Here is a 20,964-nt window from a genome sequence, read left to right on the forward strand (position 1 = left end):
TGAGTTTACAAGCACAACTCGAATGTACTGTGTTCAAGAATAATACCACCGTTTTGACATGGGTCCTACATCACTTTTGTATTGAGGACGTTTTCTGTCTGATGAGTAATGCAATGACAAGTAAGAACAATGTGATGGTCAATGAAGAAATTAATAAGATCTGCGATAAGGAGTATTACCACAATCATTTTAAATATTTACCTCAGCGTTGATGCATTACTAAATGTAAAAAAGAGTCAACATTAACTACAAGTTTTCATTAAAGTTTTCCAGGACGAGGCAGACTGGATGACAAATGGGGGATTTTTTTGTGTTTTTAGGACAGAGCTCTTGAAAGCACCTTGGTCAACCCGACTGGTTAGCAACTCTTCAATTATTTACCCAGCTCTAATCTAAGAGTTTTAATATTTGCAAAAACAATAATGAGCTCCCACATGTCAACACTGCTGGTATTGTCCTTTTGAACCATACGGAGCCACAGATGAATCTCTTTGACAAAATATTGTCATAATCACGTTCATTTCAGTCAAAAGCAGCGTTCAGACTCTTCATCTGTGGCTCTGTCACTCCCTCAGCTATTAGGGCGACAGCTCAGAGCCCAGATTGTGAGACAAACAATAACAAAATGAATCTAGCACAGTGAGGTGGACACCAAGTCTTTGGCCTGAGGACAGAAAGCTGCTGACCTGAGACACAAGCTGCACTTGTCTTCTCCTGTCTTCTCTCTGCTGAAATAGTAGACACTGTCAACTACACTGTCGCATCGTGCGATGAAGGGACAAAAGATTTGAATGACATTACCGTGTGTGCGCGAGTATGTTTCAGGGCCGATAACCAACAATTATGTTTGTTGCGAGGATGACTGATATTAATCTCGGTAATGTGAAAATTAAGAGAAAAATAAATGTGCATTTTTAGATCGTCACGTTGTTATTTTTTCTAATGCAACGCCAACGTTTAGAGCAGGGGTCTTAAACTCATTTTCACTCCGGGCCACATCAGCATCATGGTCGCCCACAAAGGGCCGGTTGGAAATGTCACTACTCGTAACATATTGTTAAATAACTCTCTGCATTCACAGTTTAAAAGTAGCCTTCAATGTACTCACAATACATTTCCATGTTAAATGTACAGTAACCAGCCAAAGAGCTGCTTCTATGACTGTTTCAGTATCTCATAATTTTGACTTTCAATCTCATAATTTTGACTTTCAATCTCATAATTTTGACTTTCAATCTCATAATTTTGACTTTCTAATCTCATACTTTTGACTTTCAATCTCAGAATTTTGACTTTCTATCATAGTTATGACTTTCTATCTCATAACTTCGACTTTCTATCTCATAATTTCGACTTTCTATCTCAGAATTTCGACTATGGGGATATTTTTATTATCAAGTCTAACTTAAAAAAAGAAGAAAAAAAAAGAATTTTAACTTTTTTGTTGTTTTTTTTGCTGGCGGATTCGCGGGCCACATAAAATGACGTAGCGGGCCGGATTCGGCCCGCGGGCCGGGAGTTTGAGACCCCTGGTTTAGAGAGTCCTCACCATCTGTGAAGAACAGGGCTCGGTTCTGGGGCCTCTGTTATTTTCACTTTATCTGTTACCTTTGGGACCGATCATAAAAAGCTATAATGTGTCCTATCACTTATATGCAGACGACATCCAACTTCATCTGTCATTCAAACCCAGCGAGGCATTCACATTAACTAGGCTCCTGGACTGTGTCAATGCCATCAGAGACTGGACGGCAGAAAACTGCCTGCAACTCAACGACTCTAAGACGGAGGTCCTAGTTATTGCTCCAGAGGAGTTTGTCCCCATGATCAGGCAGATTATTAGTCCTCTCTCCTCTGCTTCCCATTGCAACCTGCGCAATCTTGGGATTTTCTTTGATCGCTCCATGTCATTTGACCCTCATGTTAAGCAGCTGTCCAGGTCATGTTTCTTCCATCTAAGAAATATCAGTAAACTGAGATCTGTATTATCAACGCCTGAATTAGAAATGATCATACACACATTTATCTCCTCTCGCATTGACTACTGCAACTCACTTTTTACATCACTCAGTGTATCTGCTCTTAACCGTCTGCAGGTCATCCAAAATGCTGCCGCCAGATTACTCACCAGGACAAACCGACGGTCTCACATCACCCCCGTACTCCGATCTCTCCACTGGCTTCCTGTAGCATCTCGGATACACTTCAAAATTCTCACCATCACTTACAGAGCACTTCATGGTCAGGCTCCGACTTATGTAGCTGATCTACTTCGCCCCTATTCACCCGCCCGCACTCTCAGGTCAAATGCTCTAGGTCTTCTGTCAGTCCCACGCACACGATTTAAGACCCGTGGTGACCGAGCCTTTGAGGCAGTGGCCCCGAGGCTCTGGAATGCTCTGCCTGCAACTCTACGCCTCGCAGATACTGTGGATACTTTTAAAAGCCAGCTAAAAACCCACCTGTTTAGGCTGGCGTTTGTGTAAAAGTAAACCCATGTCCTAGACCTGCTCTTAACATTTGTTTTACATTTTTATTTTATTTTTATTTTATTCTTTAACATTTTTTATTCACTCTGTGTATGTAATTTATTGACCGTAGGGTCACATTGTGTTTTTTATGCTTTTAAATGTCTGCTCTGTTAAGCACTTTGTGATAGTACTGTCTGTGAAAAGCGCTATATAAATAAAATTCATTCATTCATTCATTCATCCCTTGAATGAAGACATTCGTTATTGTAATCTTGTTTCAAAGTACCGTCCTTTTTTTTTTTTTTTTTTTTTGAATAAGACTACCGGTAATTCATGCTATAAAAAACATTGAAATAAGTTAACATACTTTCAGACTAATTATTGGTTTCCCTAAAGCCCTCCACCGTTTTGAAAGGCATTGTAGTTCAGTAAGTTGATGTTGAATGTTTGCTGGTATTGCCCTCCATACTTATGGTTAAGGAGCAGAGTAGTCGACGACTTGAATAACAGAACTTTCAGTCCTTTTCTTTCTCTCCATTGGCCTCTGCTGTGTGTGTGTGTGTGTGTGTGTGTGTGTGTGTGTGTGTGTGTGTGGGGAGCTGAGCCCCATCATGTCTGAGTCCTCTACTCTTTTCAAGTTATATAAAGTGTTTAATTCTTCATTATTTTTGTGCTGCTGATCCAATACCATCAATGCAGTGAAGATCAATATGTGTATTGTTTCTGTTATCATCAGTGCAAGGATTGAAGCAGAAATGATGCCCAGACAACAGCCAGAGGTACGATTATTATTTTTAGAGCTGCTATGCGAGTGCATACTCCAGCATGACTTTTATATTTTAAGGAGGCTTTCTAAAGTGTTGATGTAATTGCTGGAGTCCAGAATGATAAAGTACCGGTACCTTGACTGCTGTCCTCCTCTGTGCTGCTGAAGTCGTCCTCATAGTAGGTGTTTGAATCTGTAGAAGCACTGGCATCACTGCTGACTGAGCCCTTCCTCTGGCGCTGGAGAACACAAGCCTGACGGAAGCAAACATAACAATCTTAATGATGATCATATTTGAATATCTTTTCAATCAGAGACCAATTTTATTAACAAGGCAGTATGTAGAGGACAAAAGACAGCTGACAAAACATCCTCCATCATGTTGTATCACAGTATCTGTTTTGTCTCTCTGTGTATTTAGTTGCACCTTTGTCTTTCTGAACTATGCTACCGTGTGTGTTATATTGCATTGTACAGATAAAACAGAATTACTTGAAGAAATGTTTTCTTATTAAAGAAAATGAAAAAGTAAATTCTTCAGAAAGAAACAAAGGATGTGGGAATTAGGCTTCCCCTTGAGGGAAGCTGATAGAAGCCACATCTTTTCACCTTTTGTGTTTCCCCAAAAGCAGCACAAGCACTTTTCTATTTGTGAGGGGGAAATTAATAAAACTACCTGTAATTATGCAAATTACAGGTTATGAAAACATATAATGAGCGCACCTTTTTGTAGGAAGTGAAGAGAAGGGTGAAGAGTAGATTGGTCAGGGGGACGGAGTCGATGAGCCGTTGGACCCTCTGGATGGAAGTGCTCTGTGCCATGATGTTGAGCTCAGCTGGGGGCCCATCACTCGCCCAACCCTGCAGGAAACATGGCTTTAAAGAAATAGAAGGTTCCTTTTGTGTTCGTTTGTGACAGGTTTTTATTGTACATTTAGATCCATTGTATTATTATTTCAAGCAAATAAGACAACGTTCCGCAACCATTAATTATATTTTCTCAGCTTTGTTTGTATTGAATAACTGCTTTGCATACAGTGAATGAGTAGTGAGTAAAGACTGGAATAGTCAAATTAAGTTTGACTGGATTACAAACGTGCATGTTTGCTTTTGTTTACCGTAAAACACGAGACATGATTTAGCAAAAAAAACCTGAGAAGCCATTCAGAATGGTTGACCTTTTACACGCATTGTAATGTTTTCAGCAGTGACATGCGTTTATATGATGTGATGAGTACAACAGTAAGACACTTGTTTTAAAATAATGGAAATTGACTTTAAAATACAGCAAATAGTGTGTGTGTTTTGATTGTTTCTTGACTTACCCGGTGAAGAGCCTCAACTTGTAGATCCTGGAAAAGCGAAGTCAAAAGTTTGATGGCGTGGTTTGCCAAGATAACGGACAAAACACCAAAGCCTTGGTGCCTTAAGGAAAAAAAGACAAAAATAATGAATGCATACAAATCCCTTTTCAAGTGTGACCATTTTCTTAAAATGTAATAATAAAATAAAGATTACAGATCAGAGATATGATTGCATAAACGACTTAAATTAAAATAAAACAAGACAAATCTGAGTCGCAGTGAAACTACAAACATTATACCATCTGATTTTGTATTCATTACCCTTTGCCAGGACCAAGTTTAGGCGATCCCGCGCCATCCTTGGTGCGAGCAGCAATATCACGGACACGCAGGGCAGCCAGGGGATCCTTCTCTTTGCCTTTATCCGCCAGGGCAGTGGGGCTCAGGTTGAGGATCAGGTACAGGCTGTTTAACAGGCACCAGGCTCCAAGCAGCTGGAAGTTCTGATAATGCTGGAGTACACAGATAAGAACAACAAGAAAAAACGATCATTAAGAATGTATTTTATAAAAAACCTCCGACATATTTCTTTGCTTTAACTTCAAAAACAGTTCACATCTGAAGTGGCCCAGTCGGCATTATTTAAAAGGCACTGAACTCGTTCTTCTTTACTATTCTAGCACTCACCTCTCCTCCGGCTCTGCGGGAGTTGCTGATGGCTTGTCCAATCATTTCATAGATCTCCAGCTGTTGCAAACACAACATTTGTACTTGTTACCATTTTAAATGTGCTGTATCTCGTTACAAATGCTGGCAAGGAAGTTGTTAGTCAGTAAACAAGTAACTCTCTGGGCCCATGTAAAACTTGAGAGGAGCAAAAGTCTCAATGTAGCTAATAACTCAGAACTAATATGCGAGCATACATTGAGAATGTTGTACTCATAATACTCACACATTTCTGGACAATTGTGGCTGCGTCATTTTCATAGTCCTCCTCTTTCGTGCCGGTGGAGGCTGAGCGAAGCTGCAAGCCGCTGCCCACCTGCAGAATAGCCATGCAAGTGGCCACACTCACACCTAAACAGGTAAAAATAGTATGTTTTTAGGCTCCGTCGTGGTTGTTCCAGCTGCTGCTGGTACATTCAAACTCATGTCGTATTGCACTGCTTTATGGTCTATTGTTTGTAGAAGAAATCTGGTATTGCTGTCCCGTCTACAATTCCTCCGAGTTGGAATTACTGACGGTATCATTTTGTTTTACCAACAGGGAGTTATCACCTACCAGCATAGAGACAGCTCAAAGCCAGCACGGTCATATCCAGTAGTCTCCCTGGTGTCAAGGGCTCCAGTACAGGCAGGGAGAGCGTGTCCAAAGCCATGGTGACGTCTATCACCAGGGAATGAAATCTGGAGATGGGTTTGAAGTACGGAACGGTAATTTAATGTTTGAGAGAAAAACTAAATACACTAGTAATCAAACACAGATGCAGAAACATAAACAGACAATATTGCAACGTCAAAACGAATTACAATATCACATAAATTATCATAAAATTTAAACAAAATGTAAATGTGACTTCGGAACATTTTGACCTCAGACAATTCGTTTTATTAAATTACCCATTGCGGACCGCAGTGGCATCAGCCACCGTAGCCGGCATGATAAAGAAAGAGTTGGCTGATACAGCATCCTGGAAACGGTTGATGTAGCGCAGAAAGTAGGGCAGGTTGAGACACACTCGCAGCAACTTCTCAGACCCACCTGGAAATACAAATGATGGGGAAAAAAAGAATGATTAGCTCTAGTAAGAAAAGAACAAAACTGACGCACTAGTGACGAGTCATGTGGCCTGAAAAGGTCGAGGGAAAATGCACTGAGCCAAGATTCTGTTTTAAATGACCAGCAGGATACACTGTGAGGTGATTGATTCACACTTAAAACACTGTGTGCGTGTCTCTGTTTTATACATCTACACACATGAGCAAATAGATGACACAGAGAGGCCCTAAAGTTACAAATTGACATTCAATTTGGAACTTACAGCCTAGAAATCATAATCTGACAAGGGGGTGAATACTTCAAGGCTGTATTAATGAAGAGATGTATATCCTCAGGAAACGTGCATTCATCGTGTTTCAACACAAACAGTGGGGGACACTTTTAAATCATGACACGTTAACAGTATAATTATCCAACAAAGCACCAACTACTCACCAAGTTCCTGTAGGTTTGACACATTCTGGGAGACAAAGGCGTTTTTCATTTTGGCCTGAAAAGCTTGATCTGTGGTTTGGTCATCGCAATCACTCTCAGCCTGGAATTGGAGAGAGTTGTTTGTTTGTTTTAAACAGAAAATCATGATTAATTGCAACCGTATGTCGATTTTAATTGTATATATGGCAATTTATATCACAGGTTCAAAGTGAGTTTATTGTCAGTAAAAACACTGATAAGAAGAAAATGAAAAGTTGTTGATGCAGCTGTGGAGCTGATCTGGAACACTTGCCTGCATGTGCGATGCTGACGGGGAGGCCAAGATGGTGGTAAGGTCAGGGTTAAAAACTGAAGTCAGTTGATTAAAGAAGTTCATTTGTACTTCTTTATGTCGGAGCTCTGGGTTCACAGCACTGGGCAACTCCTTCTGGTCTTCCACTATGAAATGAACAAGGAAGGACACAATTTTCTCCACATAGCAAAGCTTTGAAGATTTCTGCCTGTAGGATGATTATGTCCATTTTTGAAGTCTCAGTCAGGACAAACATCAACAATGTCACTGAACAATCACTACATCAGTCAATGTAAGACAAATGAACTACCGGTAATAAAATAATTATAATAACCAATGCATAAGCCCCAAGTCAGCAGGGCCATTTCATTTCTCAGAGTTGAATGGCTCCGTTTCAGTTTCTGTTGTCAGTCAGAGGCGGCTCACGCTACGGCACCAAGTGCGAACACAAACAACGCTTCGAAGGACACTTACCATCTGAAAGGGTCTTGACGGTTTGAGGCAACTTGGCAGATTTCATCATAGCAGTGAAAGTAATGATTTCTGTGCGATCTAGTCTGCTACAGCCCGTGCAAAGTCCTTTTATTAGAAGAATCAGGTGTTTCTGAGGAAAAATACACAGTATCACCTCACTAAATAATGTCCTTTCAAAACAGAGAACTTCAGTTGATATCTAATAAACTGATCAAAATGTAAAACCAAAGATTCAACACAACTAAATCGAGACAAAGTGGCTGACAGAGAAAACATAGCTATATTTTGTCTGTGGCTAGTCATATCTCCTGAAAAACAACGTATCAGTTGAATGCCGTCCTACGTTACAATCTCTCGTGCAGTTTGTTTCTCTCACCTGTGATACCGCACACGCCTCATCAGGGTTCTCCAAGCGCAGCAATGAGAATTCAATCAACACTTTGCACGCCGCAGCAACCGAAAGCAGCTGGTTCCTCGGTACTAGAGAGACAGAGCAGAAGTTATTTGCTGGCTGGAAGAAACACAAACACTGTAAGATTTAAATATTTGGGCTGAATGGCAGTGTTACACTAAAGACAAAAATGAAAGATACATACTTTGCCCACATACTGTGGTGATGTAGTGTGCAGAGAGTGCCACAAATGAGGAGTAGAAAGGCTCATATTGTTTGTCGTGGTGAAGGATGTCCGATTCACTGCAAATGACAAGTGAATTATCTCATTAAACGCTGTCAAAGAGGAATTTATGTAGAACATTTAGAGCATTTTACGCAGAAGAGTTAAGAGAGAACAGAAAGATGAGGACGATTGTATGAGACACTTAAGTCCACTTAATGAACTTAATACCACCGATAGCATTTAGCAACAGTCCCAAAGCCTCCTACAACCTATATCTAGAAACATATTGTACATATTTACATGCTGTAAATATGTACAAATGTAAATATCAACTCTGCCCAAATGAAAATAAGTGTTACCTTTGGATTAATACAGATTTTTGATTCTGTTGCCTTTCTTGTGGTTGCTAACTGTTTCACAACAACTAAAGCTTCCTAGACAGACCTGGAGAAAGTATTATGTATAGGCACACCTGTATGCATTTCACAAACCATGACAGTTTTTTTTTTATTCATGACTTCTGACAAATATATTCTCACATAAATAAGAAAACACAACTGGCCCTAGCTGTCACATCTATTTGGCTACTTGCAGTTAGTCTCCAGGGAAGACCTGTGTTTAATTATGCAGTTACGCCTATTTGGTGTCCGAAAAACATATGGAAACACAGAGCACTGATTTAATGTTTCTACCGACAGACCTCAGCAGTGTCCCACACCATCTAGAACTGACACCTAAACTGACAAAACCATATGACGCCTCTTCAATCTGTGATCTCGTCACATACTTCCAGACAGAAGGAAGGCAACCTTTGTTGGTGGAGACCAACCTGTGTGGCCGACACGCTCTAAGCATCAGTCCATCACAGGGACGTGAACCGCATGTTTCTTGAATTATCTATTCATATTCGTGATTGTTTTCTGAAGCCTCCGATACATCAATCTGATCAAGTGACAGTACAAGAACATCAAGACCAAAAGACCGGCTACCCCTTTATGAGCACCTTCATAGAACCTAATTCAAACTATTTCTCAAATCGATCTCTGAAAAACTGTTATATTACATCTGCTACTAGTTGATACATCATGTTTATTTACCAGCCAGAACTGTTTCTGATTTGTGCTTCTAAAATTAGGAATATGGTAAATAATGGAAAGACCTTCATTTTTGCTCATCATCCTGACAGTCTGAAGATCTCCCCACCACTGAAATGTGCTGACCCGTGAAGCGAAAGACCAAACTTTCCAGTTGTAAACATAAACATTTATTTTAAAATATCACACTACTCTTGTAGCATTCACTCTGCATTATCTAACTCTTCATGTTTACCATGTTTGAAAGAGTTATATGGTCAATAAAACATTGCTGAAAAAATGCTTTGGATATGATAGTGTAGCTACTGAGTGAGCATCAGAAGTCAGACACATCAATCGTGTATACAAGTCCAGTTGGATGATTCGTTTGAAAACGAAACTGACAGCCATGATTGCTGCTTATATTTTCAGGTTGATTGTTGCTTTGGAAATCGAAACCAAACAACTAAACATGGCAAGAAGCTCTTCAGTTTACCCAGAGGGGTCAGCTGATGTCACCACTGAAAATGAGCGTCAAGAGTGCCAAGACAAACTGGCTGCTGTGAAACGTTGGGTGCTACTGAACTGATAATCACTCCATGGTGGTGGATTGGTAGTTTGCGAGGCGAAATGTGCACGTTTTGCGATCAAATTAACGAAAGGTTCCCGGAAATAAATTACGTTAATTCTGGCACAAACACTCGTTCCCCCTGTGTGACTGGCACTGCACCAGCTTCCTCGTAGTGTAGCACAACCGTGACACATATTCCTCACATTTAGCCTTGCGTATCGTTACAAAGCAGCCATATCTACCAAATATAGTTTTCTTGAAAATACATTCACGGCGACCCATAGCTACCTCATCAAAAATGAGTAGAGTGTAATGTTACAAGGACCCCGCCTACTTCCAGCCCAACTACAGACACAACAGCTAACGTTAAACTGATAACCCTGTTAATCACTTTATGTATAACGTGTGTATTGACGTGACGAGAGTAGACTGGATGTGGCTCAAAACATAACCGAATATAATAGAGCCAACTTGTGATTGCTGACGTAGTCAACAATTACTACGGCTGGGCTATTTCAACGTTACCCAATCATTATGGAAGGCCCCTTGGTAGCTTGCTTGCTAATGTTTGTGTTAGCTAGCTAATGATGAGGCAAATTTTCTTAACGTTACACTGTGACAGCGACTGTCGATTGCACAGCAATGCTACCACATTAAAGATCAATGTCCATGAGTTATAACTCGAGCCGTATTTCAAACAGTTTAGGGCCAACCTAAAAACATTTTGAGTACGTTAGCTAGCATTAGCATATTAGCTAACGCCAGCAACTGACTCGATGCCAATACAAGTTAAACTCAAGTAGCTTGCTAGCCGCTAACGTTAGCTAAGCGGGTAACGATTGCCATCGAACTTAACCAACCAGGCTAACTTAGCATGTTAGCCGGCCAGCTCACTCATGGGTGGACATGGTTACTATTTGAGCAAATAAAGACACGCCATGTATTGCCATGTAACCGGTTACCTGTTTATTATAGACCCAATAAGCTGAGGTAGCTCCTTCGTTTCAAAAGCGGTGTACGAAGCTGATAAAAGCGGCCGTACTGCCGCTGTCCATTCGTGTTCCCCATCTCCTTCGCTCGACGCCATCTTGAAATCCCATAGAAAAAACCTGCTACTGTACTGAAGGAAGAATGAAAGTGAATCACAGGGGGCGCTCACAACACACCACACCACACCACAGGTGAACACTACAGTTCAGCAAAAAAGTACTCCGTTTGCCCCCAATACTAATAAAATAATGGCTTTTTCATTACATTTTATGCCATTTAATACCTCATATAGGTGTACACAGGTCACTTATTTCTTGTATTTCCTCATTGCATCGTTCCCATCTAACAACACAGTGTTTATTTTACTGTGGGTATTTTAACAGTCCTGTAAATGAATAGGTTATCCATGAATAGGTTTTTATTTTTATTTTTTATTTTACTGTTATCTGAGCAGCAACCAATGAAAGAATTCTGGTCTCCTTTATCCCGATTTCTGACTGCGTAAACAAATGGTATTTCGATAAGAACGAGTTTTATTTCATCACATCGAATTAAAACTATGTTGTATTAGAACTTTTGTGGACATATGAAAGTTAAAACATTTTTGAAATAGTCTTTGTGATCACGACATTCATTGATGCTGTGTACCATTCCGCCCTGTAGGAGGCAGCACCTTCCAGTCACAAGACGAGAAGGAAGTGACGTTGACTTCCGGCTTCCTCCTTCTCTTGAAGAGCAAGCGCAAGCTCCTGCTGCAATGGAAAAGCTAATTCTGTTGTGCCTGAAATGTATCCTGTTATGCAGCATTGTCGAGGCTGTGTTTGAGGATCAAGTGGGGAAATTTGACTGGTAAGAGAAATCTAGAGAACGATCACACACGTGTGTTGTTCAGGGCCATATTTTAATGTAGAAATGCTAAAGCTAACACCTGTCACAGCCACTAGCTGCGACCCGGTGTGTTTGGGCTGGACTGTGTGTGAGACAACCGATATTTACGAAAGATATTTAAAAAGTAATACGATACATTGTGCTTACTAGCTTACTCCAGGTGCTGCTGGTTAACATTTTTTTTTAAATTGATTTCTAAACATTTGAAAAGCATTTAAACTAATCTGATCGTACCAAGTCAAGTGTGCCGTCCACCAATATTTTCCTTTTTTCTTTTTATAAATTAGCATTTGTATAACTCTGGGGTTGATCCCTGTAGGGATTGCTGTACTTGTCAGTATTATTATAGTCAGCTATAATTATATACCAGGATGTTTGCTTATTGACATGTTGTTTTCTCTTTTGTGATGTACAGGAGGCAGCAATATGTTGGCAAGGTTCGCTTTGCCAATTTCGACACACATGTCCAGTCATCCAAAAAGGTGCTTTTGGCAACAGAGAACAATGTCTTTGCGTCACTCAATACCAGGACCGGAGAACTCTGTGAGTATTTTGTTGTAGGTTCCAAGTACAGACAGACAACCCGTCTCTCAGTTGACCTACTTTGTGTTCCTATGTTGGTATTTATTCACCGTCTGTTACAGTGTGGCGACATGTGGATATGACCGGGCCAGAGGGAAACATCGACGCTCTTCTGCAATATGGACAAGGTGATTTGGTCATTGCAGTTGAGCTCACAAAATGTTTAACCCCATATTGTCTTCTAATATAATTGTTCTATGTATTAAAAGTGTTGCTAGAGTTTTGACCTTTTCAGTTCCCCTATTGAAAGCAGACGTCTCATAAAACTGTTCTTGTCTCCTAGATGCGGTGTTGGTGGTTGGTAATGGCCGCCAGCTGCGCTCCTGGGACATAAATGTTGGTGGTTTGAACTGGGAGATTGTGCTGGACTCTGGCAGGTGATTACCTCCTTGATTGGCTGTTGTTAAATTTAAGAATTGTCTGTATTTTGAACAGACGTTAACTGTTTTTGTTACACCTTTTAGTTTCCAGTCCGCATGTTTAGTTGGACAGCAAGACTTCGTGAAACACGTGGCTGTTTTGAAGAAAACCGTCATCTCTCTCCATTACCTTTCTAATGGGCATCAAAAATGGGTCGAGAATCTACCAGAGAGGCAAGTGGATGTGTTTTTTAATATTATTAAGGCTTTATCGTTTATGTTTACCAACAGGATTGTCATTATTAACGCTGTATAACGGTTTGTCTTTTCATCTCAACAGTGAAACGGTGGATTACCAGGCTGTTTATTCTGGTGGAAATGGTGAAGTGTATGCACTGGGAGTTGTTCCTCATTCCCACATTGCAATTGTTGCTTACAGTTTGGAGGATGGAGAGATAATCAAGCAGGTAATCCTGATTCAAAGTAGCACTATATATGAATGCTGTAGACTAAATGGAATATCATTTTTATATAATACTTAGGGGGGGAAATACAATGAAATAAGTTTTGAAAATATCAAATAAAGCTGCAGTATTGCACTATATTTATTAAATTCCACAATTTTTAAGTCTTAGCTTATGTTGCCCTCAGATCTCAGTGGAAGCCCCGTGGCTGTCCAACATACAGGCCAGCTGTGCAGTGATCGGTCAGGGGATGTTGACGTGCGTGGACTCAGCAGCTGGATCTCTGTACACGCTTGACTTGCATGAGCAGTCACAGATGACCCAGATCCCCCTGCAGGTACCCCTCAGAATGAAACCAGAACCTTTTTATTTGATAAAATTACTGTGTTTGTCCTGTTCTCTGGTTTGGTCTCCATTTGACTCTTGTTTCTCTGTATTTGTCTTCCTACACAATGTAACATTTCATTTCTCTTCTTTTAGTCTCTGGGACTTGAAGTCACTCCCGGGTTCCAACCAGTGCTGGTGTCTACTCAGCCCAACCCAGCCCGCCCGCCACTGTCAGAATTCTTTCTTCAGCTCGGGCCAGAACACCACCTGCTTCTCCAGCTCAGCGATGGTCAGATAGTTACACTGAGAGACTTCAAGCCTGTAAGTAACTGTTTCCCTACCTCTCCCTCTCATGCATGATAGTCTATGTTCTGATATTGCAATTCCTGTACTGGAAGTCACGCTGGATAAAAGCTTTAGTTACATGTCTAACATGTACATGTGACTTTGTTGCTGGAATATATCATAATTGTTGGGTAACTTCATCTTTATTATTTAAAAAGTGGTCAATCTGTGTGTCATACTGAGATATTACAATTGTTATTTTAAGAAGCAGTATAAACAATCGTTAACTCGTTTGTCTCGATTCTTAGGCCATGCTGGTTTCGTTTGCTACCCCTGGAGAGAAGACTGTTGCTGCTGTAATGTCGCCCAAGAATAAAACCGTGAGTTAATGTGAAATCATACTCTCATATTCTTTTATTTATCTGGTTTGCTCTTGATGAACTACAGTGTATTTATCAATCGGTTTACTACAGACGTACTACCGTCTCTTTGTGTGATTGGCATGTTGATTTTGATGAACCCATAAAATGTGTTTCCCTCAAGATTAAAACCATTTCTTATGATTCATATGACAACCTGTTTTCTGCCCTATAGGCTTGCAGTCTTAACCTCTTTAGTGCAGAATCTGGACGCAGACTTCTCGACACAACACTGATTTTTAATTTGGATCCTAATGGTGGGAAACCAGAGAAGGTGAGCTTAACTTTCTCTCCAATGATTCTCCAGCATGTTTGATATCTCGCTGATCAAGTCACCAAGGCTTCATCGATTTACTTTACCTGCAGTTTAATGTTGTTAAACATGCAGTGTTTTAATATTATGACACCGTTTTTATTCCTTCTTCCAGCTGCATGTACAAGCATTCCTCAAGAAAGACGACTCTGTTGGCTACAGGGTCATGGTGCAGACAGAGGACCACATGCTCACGTTCATACAACAGCCAGGTATGGATGGAAACAACTGGAAGCTTTGTTAGTGTTGGAAAGACTGCTGTGTCTGTTATGAGGCATTTGGACGCAATACTTTCTGCCATGGTGTGTTTTTTAATCCTACCACTGAGGGGCACCAAAGTCTAAACATCTTAATTTCCCTCTCGTAGTTAAAAATATGAAAACATTTTTTCAGGGTTTTGTTTTTGGCCAGATCCCACAAAAACTTCTTGACCTTTTGCTTTTTATTAGGCATGGAAATGGAGGATATGCTACTTTTATACAGATGTCTGCCGGTGGTGGGTGGTGGGGAATCGCATGGTATTTATAGCCAACAGGTGAAATCCCTTGAGAAAGCAAAGAGTCGGTCACTCATTGTGTTTACCGTTGAGATCCAGCACTTCCTTCTAAAGTGCAGAGACTTGTGAGCCATGCTTTGAGCTCATGACAACATTTCGGTAAATTCCACTTCTTAATCATAATCATTACTGCCAACATCAGACCACTGTGTGGAGCACTTTCCACAAGCACGAGGGGGGGAAGAGTGTCTCATGTTGTAGTCCACGGAAAAGCGTCAACGCAAACTGCATACTGTCACAGGGTGTGTAAAGTGGAATGAATGATTACACAGAACAATAATGAGTCTCGTTTTCCAGGGCGTGTAATGTGGACGAGAGACGAGGCCCTCTCAGATGTGGTGACAATGGAAATGGTGGATCTGCCTCTCACAGGAACGCAGGCAGAGCTGGAGGGAGAGTTTGGCAAAAAGGCTGGTAAATGTCAAACTAGAATCCCTTCATGTGTTTCCCTCATTTTCCAGCATCAAGTACTGCTGGGGTTTTATATTCAGTGTTTTATCCATTACTTTCAGTTTTCACTCTCTCTTAGTAGTTCTCTAATTTCCTTGCATGGCCGAGAAAAGCAGCTCCTAATCTTGGGGGGTAATTTGTCAAGCTCGCTTGGTTCTTCATTTAAAAAATTTCCACCAACGCAGAACTCATGGTTACGTCCACTTAATTGTTGCTTTTACTTTAATCCTAACTGCCCGGCACCTGCATTTAATCATCATAGTTGTAGTTTAGTTATTTCTGAGGTTGCAACAGGCTTGGTGGTCTGGTTAAAACGGATGTCTTTGGGCGTGTCCACGTGGTTGCTGTTTGCTTCACTTTCTTTCATCTTTGTCTTGTTTTTATTGCTTCGCTTGGATTCAGCCATTCAAGGTAATGCATTTCTCTGTTTTTCTTATACAAAACTTAAGGTTCTCCTGTTGTTGACTTAAAATCCTGTTGTTGTTGTTGTGAGGTACACCGGCGCTTTGCCTCCAATAACGATCGCACAATGTCCAAGTTGTGATTCTCAATCCACTAAAAGTCCTGAAGCAGCATCTGTGTCCCCTCTGTGATTTGTGTAGACGGCCTGCTGTCCATGTTGTTGAAGAGGCTCTCCTCTCAGGTCATCTTGCTGCAGGCCTGGATCGCCCACCTCTGGAAGATGTTCTACGACGCACGGAAGCCTCGCAGTCAAGTCAAAAATGACGTGACCATTGAGACCCTCTCCAGAGACGAGTTCAACCTGCAGAAGATGATGGTCATGGTTACTGCATCTGGGAAGGTACGAGACTAAAGCTTACCCTCTCGTGGAGGTTAATGGAAGTGTTTCAGGACTGATGAGCTGCACAATGGGGGTTAAACAAGTTTTTGTTTTTTGTCTATGGCCAGGCAGGCCTCAAGTGAAATGAAACACTGCTTAATAGACTCCATCCTAATGTTTCCCTTTGTTTATTTTTCAGCTCTTTGGTATCGACAGCAAGACCGGCAGTATTGTATGGAGGCACTACCTGGACAACATCCCATCGAATGCAGCTTTCAAACTAATGGTGCAACGGACCACTGCCCACTTCCCTCATCCGCCACAGTGCACGCTGCTCATCAAAGACAAGGTATCTGACAACAAGAGCTCTGTGCTTGAAAGATATTCAGCTGCGGGAGTCAATGATATTATCCTGCGGGTCTCGCCAGCATAAATGAAGCAAATCACGTAGCTGTTAAATCACAAGATCGATTGCTAACTGTTGTACCGCGCACAGAGTGAGGGACTGCAAGAGAGAGAACTTAAAGTTTCTACTGAGCACGCCTGGTACGCAGGCAAAAGCGGACTTGCTTTTTTTTTTTTCTCCTGCAGTTACCTGCACTTGAAAGGAAAACATTGGCGCAACTGGTGATGTGTGTATACATTTTTGCCATTTCCACAATGTTTTGTTCTATTGTTTTCATAAGGACACTGGGCTGGCCACACTGCACGTATTTAATCCCATCTTTGGAAAGAAGAGTCACGTCACCCCACCTGCTCTGCCTCAGCCGATACTTCAGTCACTCATGCTGCCTCTCATGGACCAGGATTATGCTAAAGTCTTACTCCTTGTTGATGACCAGTACAAGGTCAGTGGCAAACTCGGATGAACGTTCTGTCTTTGCATCAGGGCAACGCACCACTCGTAAACTTGCATCTGTTGTTCTTTTTCCACAGGTGTCTGCTTTTCCCTCCACAAAGAATGTACTTCAGCAGCTCCAGGAGATGGCCTCGTCCATATTCTTTTATCTTGTTGACGCCAACCAGGGAAGACTTTCCGGCTACAGGCTACGAACGGCAAGTTTTAGAAAAGCCTAGCCACCGCCAGGCTTTACCTTTTGGTTGTCAGAAGTCTGTTTTATTGTTGTTGCTCTTACGGCGAGCCACCATGACATAATAAATGACTGACTGGCAAAAATAATGAGACAGAATATTTTTGTGTGCTCAGGACTTGTCGACTGAGCTGATCTGGGAGATCCTCATGCCAACCGAGGTGCAGAAGATTGTCTCCATCAAAGGGAAGCGGCCCAATGAGCATGTGCACTCCCAGGGCAGAGTAATGGGAGACCGTAGTGTCCTCTATAAGGTATGATAACTTCCCCTGAAACCTTTAACACTGTGGTGCGAGAGTTTGAAGATGGTATCATATCTCTTATTGGTGCTGGATTTGGTCACTGTTGCCTCGACTTCTCGCTCACGCTCATTCAGTGAGACAGAGTCACTCCTCGTGTTCTGATATAGGCTGAAATGCGGTCCCTCATGTTACTGTTTCCCCAGTGAATCGTATCCTCTCTTCACCACTGACTCTGAATACGATTAAACCCCATTTTCTTCTACTCGGGCTCTTACACTAGAAACGATAGAGCGATAGAAAACTCCAAGGCTCTCTCGTGGATTCTGGAGATTGCAATGTTCTCTACATCCCAGCTTGCAAAAGTGTGTGACGAACAAGGCACTGGTGTCTTTCTCACACTTTGAGCTTTATCTGTGTTGTAGGGAATAAAAACTCCATGTTTTAGGCCCTGCTGCTGCTAGTGGAGCCAATATAAGTTTTTAAAAGTCAGGGTTGTTATGGAAAAGACAGATTTCTTAACCTTGATCAAGATGCTGATTTGTGTTTTCATCTAATTGCTCACAGTACCTAAACCCAAATCTACTGGCTGTGGTGACTGAGAGCACAGACCTGCATCAGGAGCGAAGCTTCATCGGGATCCTCCTGATTGACGGCGTGACTGGTCGCATCATCCATGAGGCTGTTCAGAGAAAGACCCGAGGACCAGTGCATGTTGTGCACTCTGAAAATTGGGTGGTGGTGAGTAATATTTACCGACAGTCACTCTTGCGGTTAAAAATGAAAGATATTTAGTTTTGCTTTGTTGTTCTTTGCTTGGTTACAGTCAGAATATGGTGTTTGCTCTCTGCAGCTGTATACAAATGACTAAGCACAGTCAACAGTGATCCTAATGTGTCCCCTGCCTCTGTTTGACGCCGCAGTACGAGTACTGGAGCACCAAGTCTCGCAGGAATGAGTTCTCCGTAATTGAACTGTATGAAGGGATGGAGCTCTACAACAGCACCGTGTTCAGCTCACTGGATCGGCCACACGCTCCTCAGGTGCTTCAGCAGTCTTACATTTTCCCCTCCTCAATTTCTGCCATGGAGGCCACGCTGACCGAGAAGGGCATCACCAGCCGCCATTTGCTCAGTAAGTTTAAGCCGGCTCCACATGGCTGGGCTGCAGTGGAGTAAATCACCTTCTTCACAGCATTGTTTGCCTTGTTACTTTTAATAACGACACAAAAAATGAATCTCTTGCTTTTCTTCATCACAGTTGGCTTGCCATCTGGAGGGATTTTGTCACTACCCAAGATGTTCCTTGACCCTCGGAGGCCAGAAATAGTGACGGAGCAAAGCCGGTGCGTCTTCCAGTCGAGTTTGATTAGAAACATTTCATTGACTTTTCTCTGTCTAACGTGTTCACTTGATCTCCAGGGAAGAGAACCTGATACCGTACGCACCAGAGCTGCTGATCCGTACGGAGTGGTTCATCAACTACAATCAGACTGTATCAAGAGTGCGAGGGATTTACACTGCCCCGTCTGGACTGGAGTCAACCTGCCTGGTGAGTCTGCCATTAAGATAGTGACAAAAATATAACAATCGTTTGTGTTTTTAGAAAATGTTTTGACCAAAAAAAAAATGGAGTGAAAAGTACATTTGTTTGGTTGAACTGAGCTGCCACTGTGTGTCAGAATTTAACTTCCTAAGTTTTAATTTGTGGTGTTCATCTTCTAAAATCGTTATTTAGTTATCCTGGTCTCTCGTGCCAGTATTTCTTAATATGTGCTTTCCATTTAAAGTTATGAAATGAACAACCACTGGCAAGTAAGCTAACTTTAGGATGAAGTCCTTCTCATGAAGAAAATAATTTTGATACCTGCCTAGGGACAACCGATGTAAATTAGCATCGTCATGATTACTTTGTCATGTTCACATCTTGTATTTTTGTACTGATGTTCATTAACGTGCTCTGTCCCTATCAATTAAATAAAGAATGGATGCACCCAGCGCATTTCTGACATAATACTGAGTAATGGCCTAAAAAAACCTCTAAAATAGCCTTACAATTTAAATCCTTCCAAAACATACAGTCAAGACATTGTTTTTATCCCCTTTGGGTGAATTAAATGTCCAGTCAATATGACAATGTTGTTTTCCCTTTTATAGGTGGTGGCATACGGTCTCGACATCTACCAGACTCGTGTCTATCCCTCGAAGCAGTTCGACGTACTGAAAGACGACTACGACTACATGCTGATCAGTAGCGTTCTCTTTGCACTTTTCTTTGCCACCATGATCAGCAAACGCCTGGCAGAAGTCAAACTGCTCAACCGGGCCTGGCGGTAAAGCGATCGTCAAAATTACCATCTCTTGCTGCCCCGGAGGCTGCACGAAGGACCTCGGCCTGAGGAGACGGCTGAGGCAGCGCCTGTAGAAGAACACAGGCCAAATTCAACAAGGCCCTTAAGGAACTGCAGAGGTGAGGGGACGGTGGGTGGGGGGGGGGGATTAGTAGAGTGTTTTATGTGTTTATTTTTTAACTTATTTTGCAAGCACAAGGATTAATTTCATGGTGGAATAACTGTTTCTTTGTGTGTTTTTTTTGTGCCATGTCCTTTTGATTAAATGTTTAACACATAACTAATTACAAGTGAATACAACAGGATTTAATAAATTGTGTAGTTTGGAAATTCCCACACATGTGAAAGTTAGATACTAAAACAATGTTGTTTTTTCCAAGATTACGTTTGTGACATTTCTGCTGCATTAGACTTCTCTAATGGAGATTGATAGTATATGTGGAGGTCAGTGAAAAAGAGACAGTAGACATGCAACATGTGGGAGCTTGATTTGATACTCCCTGTGATGCCCAAATGCCATTTGGTTTGATGGTAGATGAACTGTGAGCAGATAATGCAGAATGGACAATAAATGGTTATTTGTACTTTCCTGATGACTCCCACCAAAGGCACAGTCGCACTCTTTTCACCATCACATGCTTGACAATGACCATCAGTGATCCCCTGTCGGCTTCTGTTGATGCTCCATTAAAATTTGTCACAGAACTCCAGTTTAAGTGTTTTCCTGTTTTCCGAGTGTGCAAAAATGTATTCTTGGTACATATCATTGTTCTGATGTGGGGGAAAAAAGATATTGAGCCCAGTTCATAGAATGAATAAGTTATTTTATTTCTATAAATAGATTAAAAAAACAATTTTACAATGATTTACTTTTGACATGAACAACATTTTGAACTTAAACAGTTTTTGCTTGGGCCAAATCTGACACAGAATCTTCATGAGAACTTCCAACCTGTTGATGTAACAAAGGTTGTAGACGGGGGTCTGCATCTCTACAGTGTAAACGTAACATGACTTCCATGCACACACACACATACACAATCATTAAAGGCCCAATATGTACTTTTTTAAACATTGTTTGAGCTAA

General features: G+C 41.4%; 2 protein-coding genes across 2 annotated transcripts in view; one reads left to right on the forward strand and one right to left on the reverse strand.

Moving 5' to 3' along the window:
- The window catches only part of ubr4 (ubiquitin protein ligase E3 component n-recognin 4), a gene marked incomplete at its 5' end in the record, with an annotated part of 49,215 nt that extends 38,345 nt beyond the window's left edge, over positions 1 to 10,870 (reverse strand). The window contains 14 exons of the mRNA XM_079273090.1: positions 3,374 to 3,491; positions 3,961 to 4,113; positions 4,563 to 4,662; positions 4,863 to 5,053; positions 5,229 to 5,288; positions 5,494 to 5,618; positions 5,824 to 5,948; positions 6,162 to 6,303; positions 6,757 to 6,856; positions 7,049 to 7,194; positions 7,523 to 7,652; positions 7,899 to 8,002; positions 8,119 to 8,216; positions 10,746 to 10,870. Coding sequence (XP_079129216.1) covers positions 3,374 to 3,491; positions 3,961 to 4,113; positions 4,563 to 4,662; positions 4,863 to 5,053; positions 5,229 to 5,288; positions 5,494 to 5,618; positions 5,824 to 5,948; positions 6,162 to 6,303; positions 6,757 to 6,856; positions 7,049 to 7,194; positions 7,523 to 7,652; positions 7,899 to 8,002; positions 8,119 to 8,216; positions 10,746 to 10,870 — 1,717 coding nt within the window. The remainder of the gene's footprint in view (positions 1 to 3,373; positions 3,492 to 3,960; positions 4,114 to 4,562; positions 4,663 to 4,862; positions 5,054 to 5,228; positions 5,289 to 5,493; positions 5,619 to 5,823; positions 5,949 to 6,161; positions 6,304 to 6,756; positions 6,857 to 7,048; positions 7,195 to 7,522; positions 7,653 to 7,898; positions 8,003 to 8,118; positions 8,217 to 10,745) is intronic.
- A 612-nt stretch (positions 10,871 to 11,482) lies between these two features.
- Positions 11,483 to 20,576, forward strand: emc1 (ER membrane protein complex subunit 1). The gene is made up of 22 exons (XM_079272890.1): positions 11,483 to 11,622; positions 12,077 to 12,204; positions 12,306 to 12,371; positions 12,527 to 12,620; positions 12,708 to 12,836; positions 12,943 to 13,069; positions 13,254 to 13,403; positions 13,547 to 13,714; positions 13,987 to 14,058; positions 14,273 to 14,371; positions 14,526 to 14,622; positions 15,264 to 15,380; positions 16,019 to 16,218; positions 16,397 to 16,546; positions 16,884 to 17,045; positions 17,134 to 17,253; positions 17,405 to 17,542; positions 18,095 to 18,268; positions 18,451 to 18,661; positions 18,788 to 18,872; positions 18,949 to 19,078; positions 19,684 to 20,576. Exons 1-22 carry the CDS (start codon positions 11,531 to 11,533, stop codon positions 19,861 to 19,863), a joined length of 2,889 nt encoding a protein of 962 aa, XP_079129016.1. The 5' UTR covers positions 11,483 to 11,530; the 3' UTR covers positions 19,864 to 20,576.
- Positions 20,577 to 20,964: the final 388 nt, after the last annotated feature.

Source organism: Melanostigma gelatinosum (assembly GCF_949748355.1).
Source record: "Melanostigma gelatinosum genome assembly, chromosome: 8".
In the NCBI taxonomy this organism is placed as follows: domain Eukaryota; kingdom Metazoa; phylum Chordata; class Actinopteri; order Perciformes; family Zoarcidae; genus Melanostigma; species Melanostigma gelatinosum.

Excerpts from the sequence above, each read along its gene's own strand:
- emc1 (XM_079272890.1), top strand. The coding sequence starts at position 11,531 with ATGGAAAAGCTAATTCTGTTGTGCCTGAAATGTATCCTGTTATGCAGC. Across the intron at positions 17,543-18,094 it reads ACCGTAGTGTCCTCTATAAG|TACCTAAACCCAAATCTACT; the intron begins GTATGATAACTT and ends AATTGCTCACAG. Across the intron at positions 18,662-18,787 it reads CACCAGCCGCCATTTGCTCA|TTGGCTTGCCATCTGGAGGG; the intron begins GTAAGTTTAAGC and ends TCTTCATCACAG.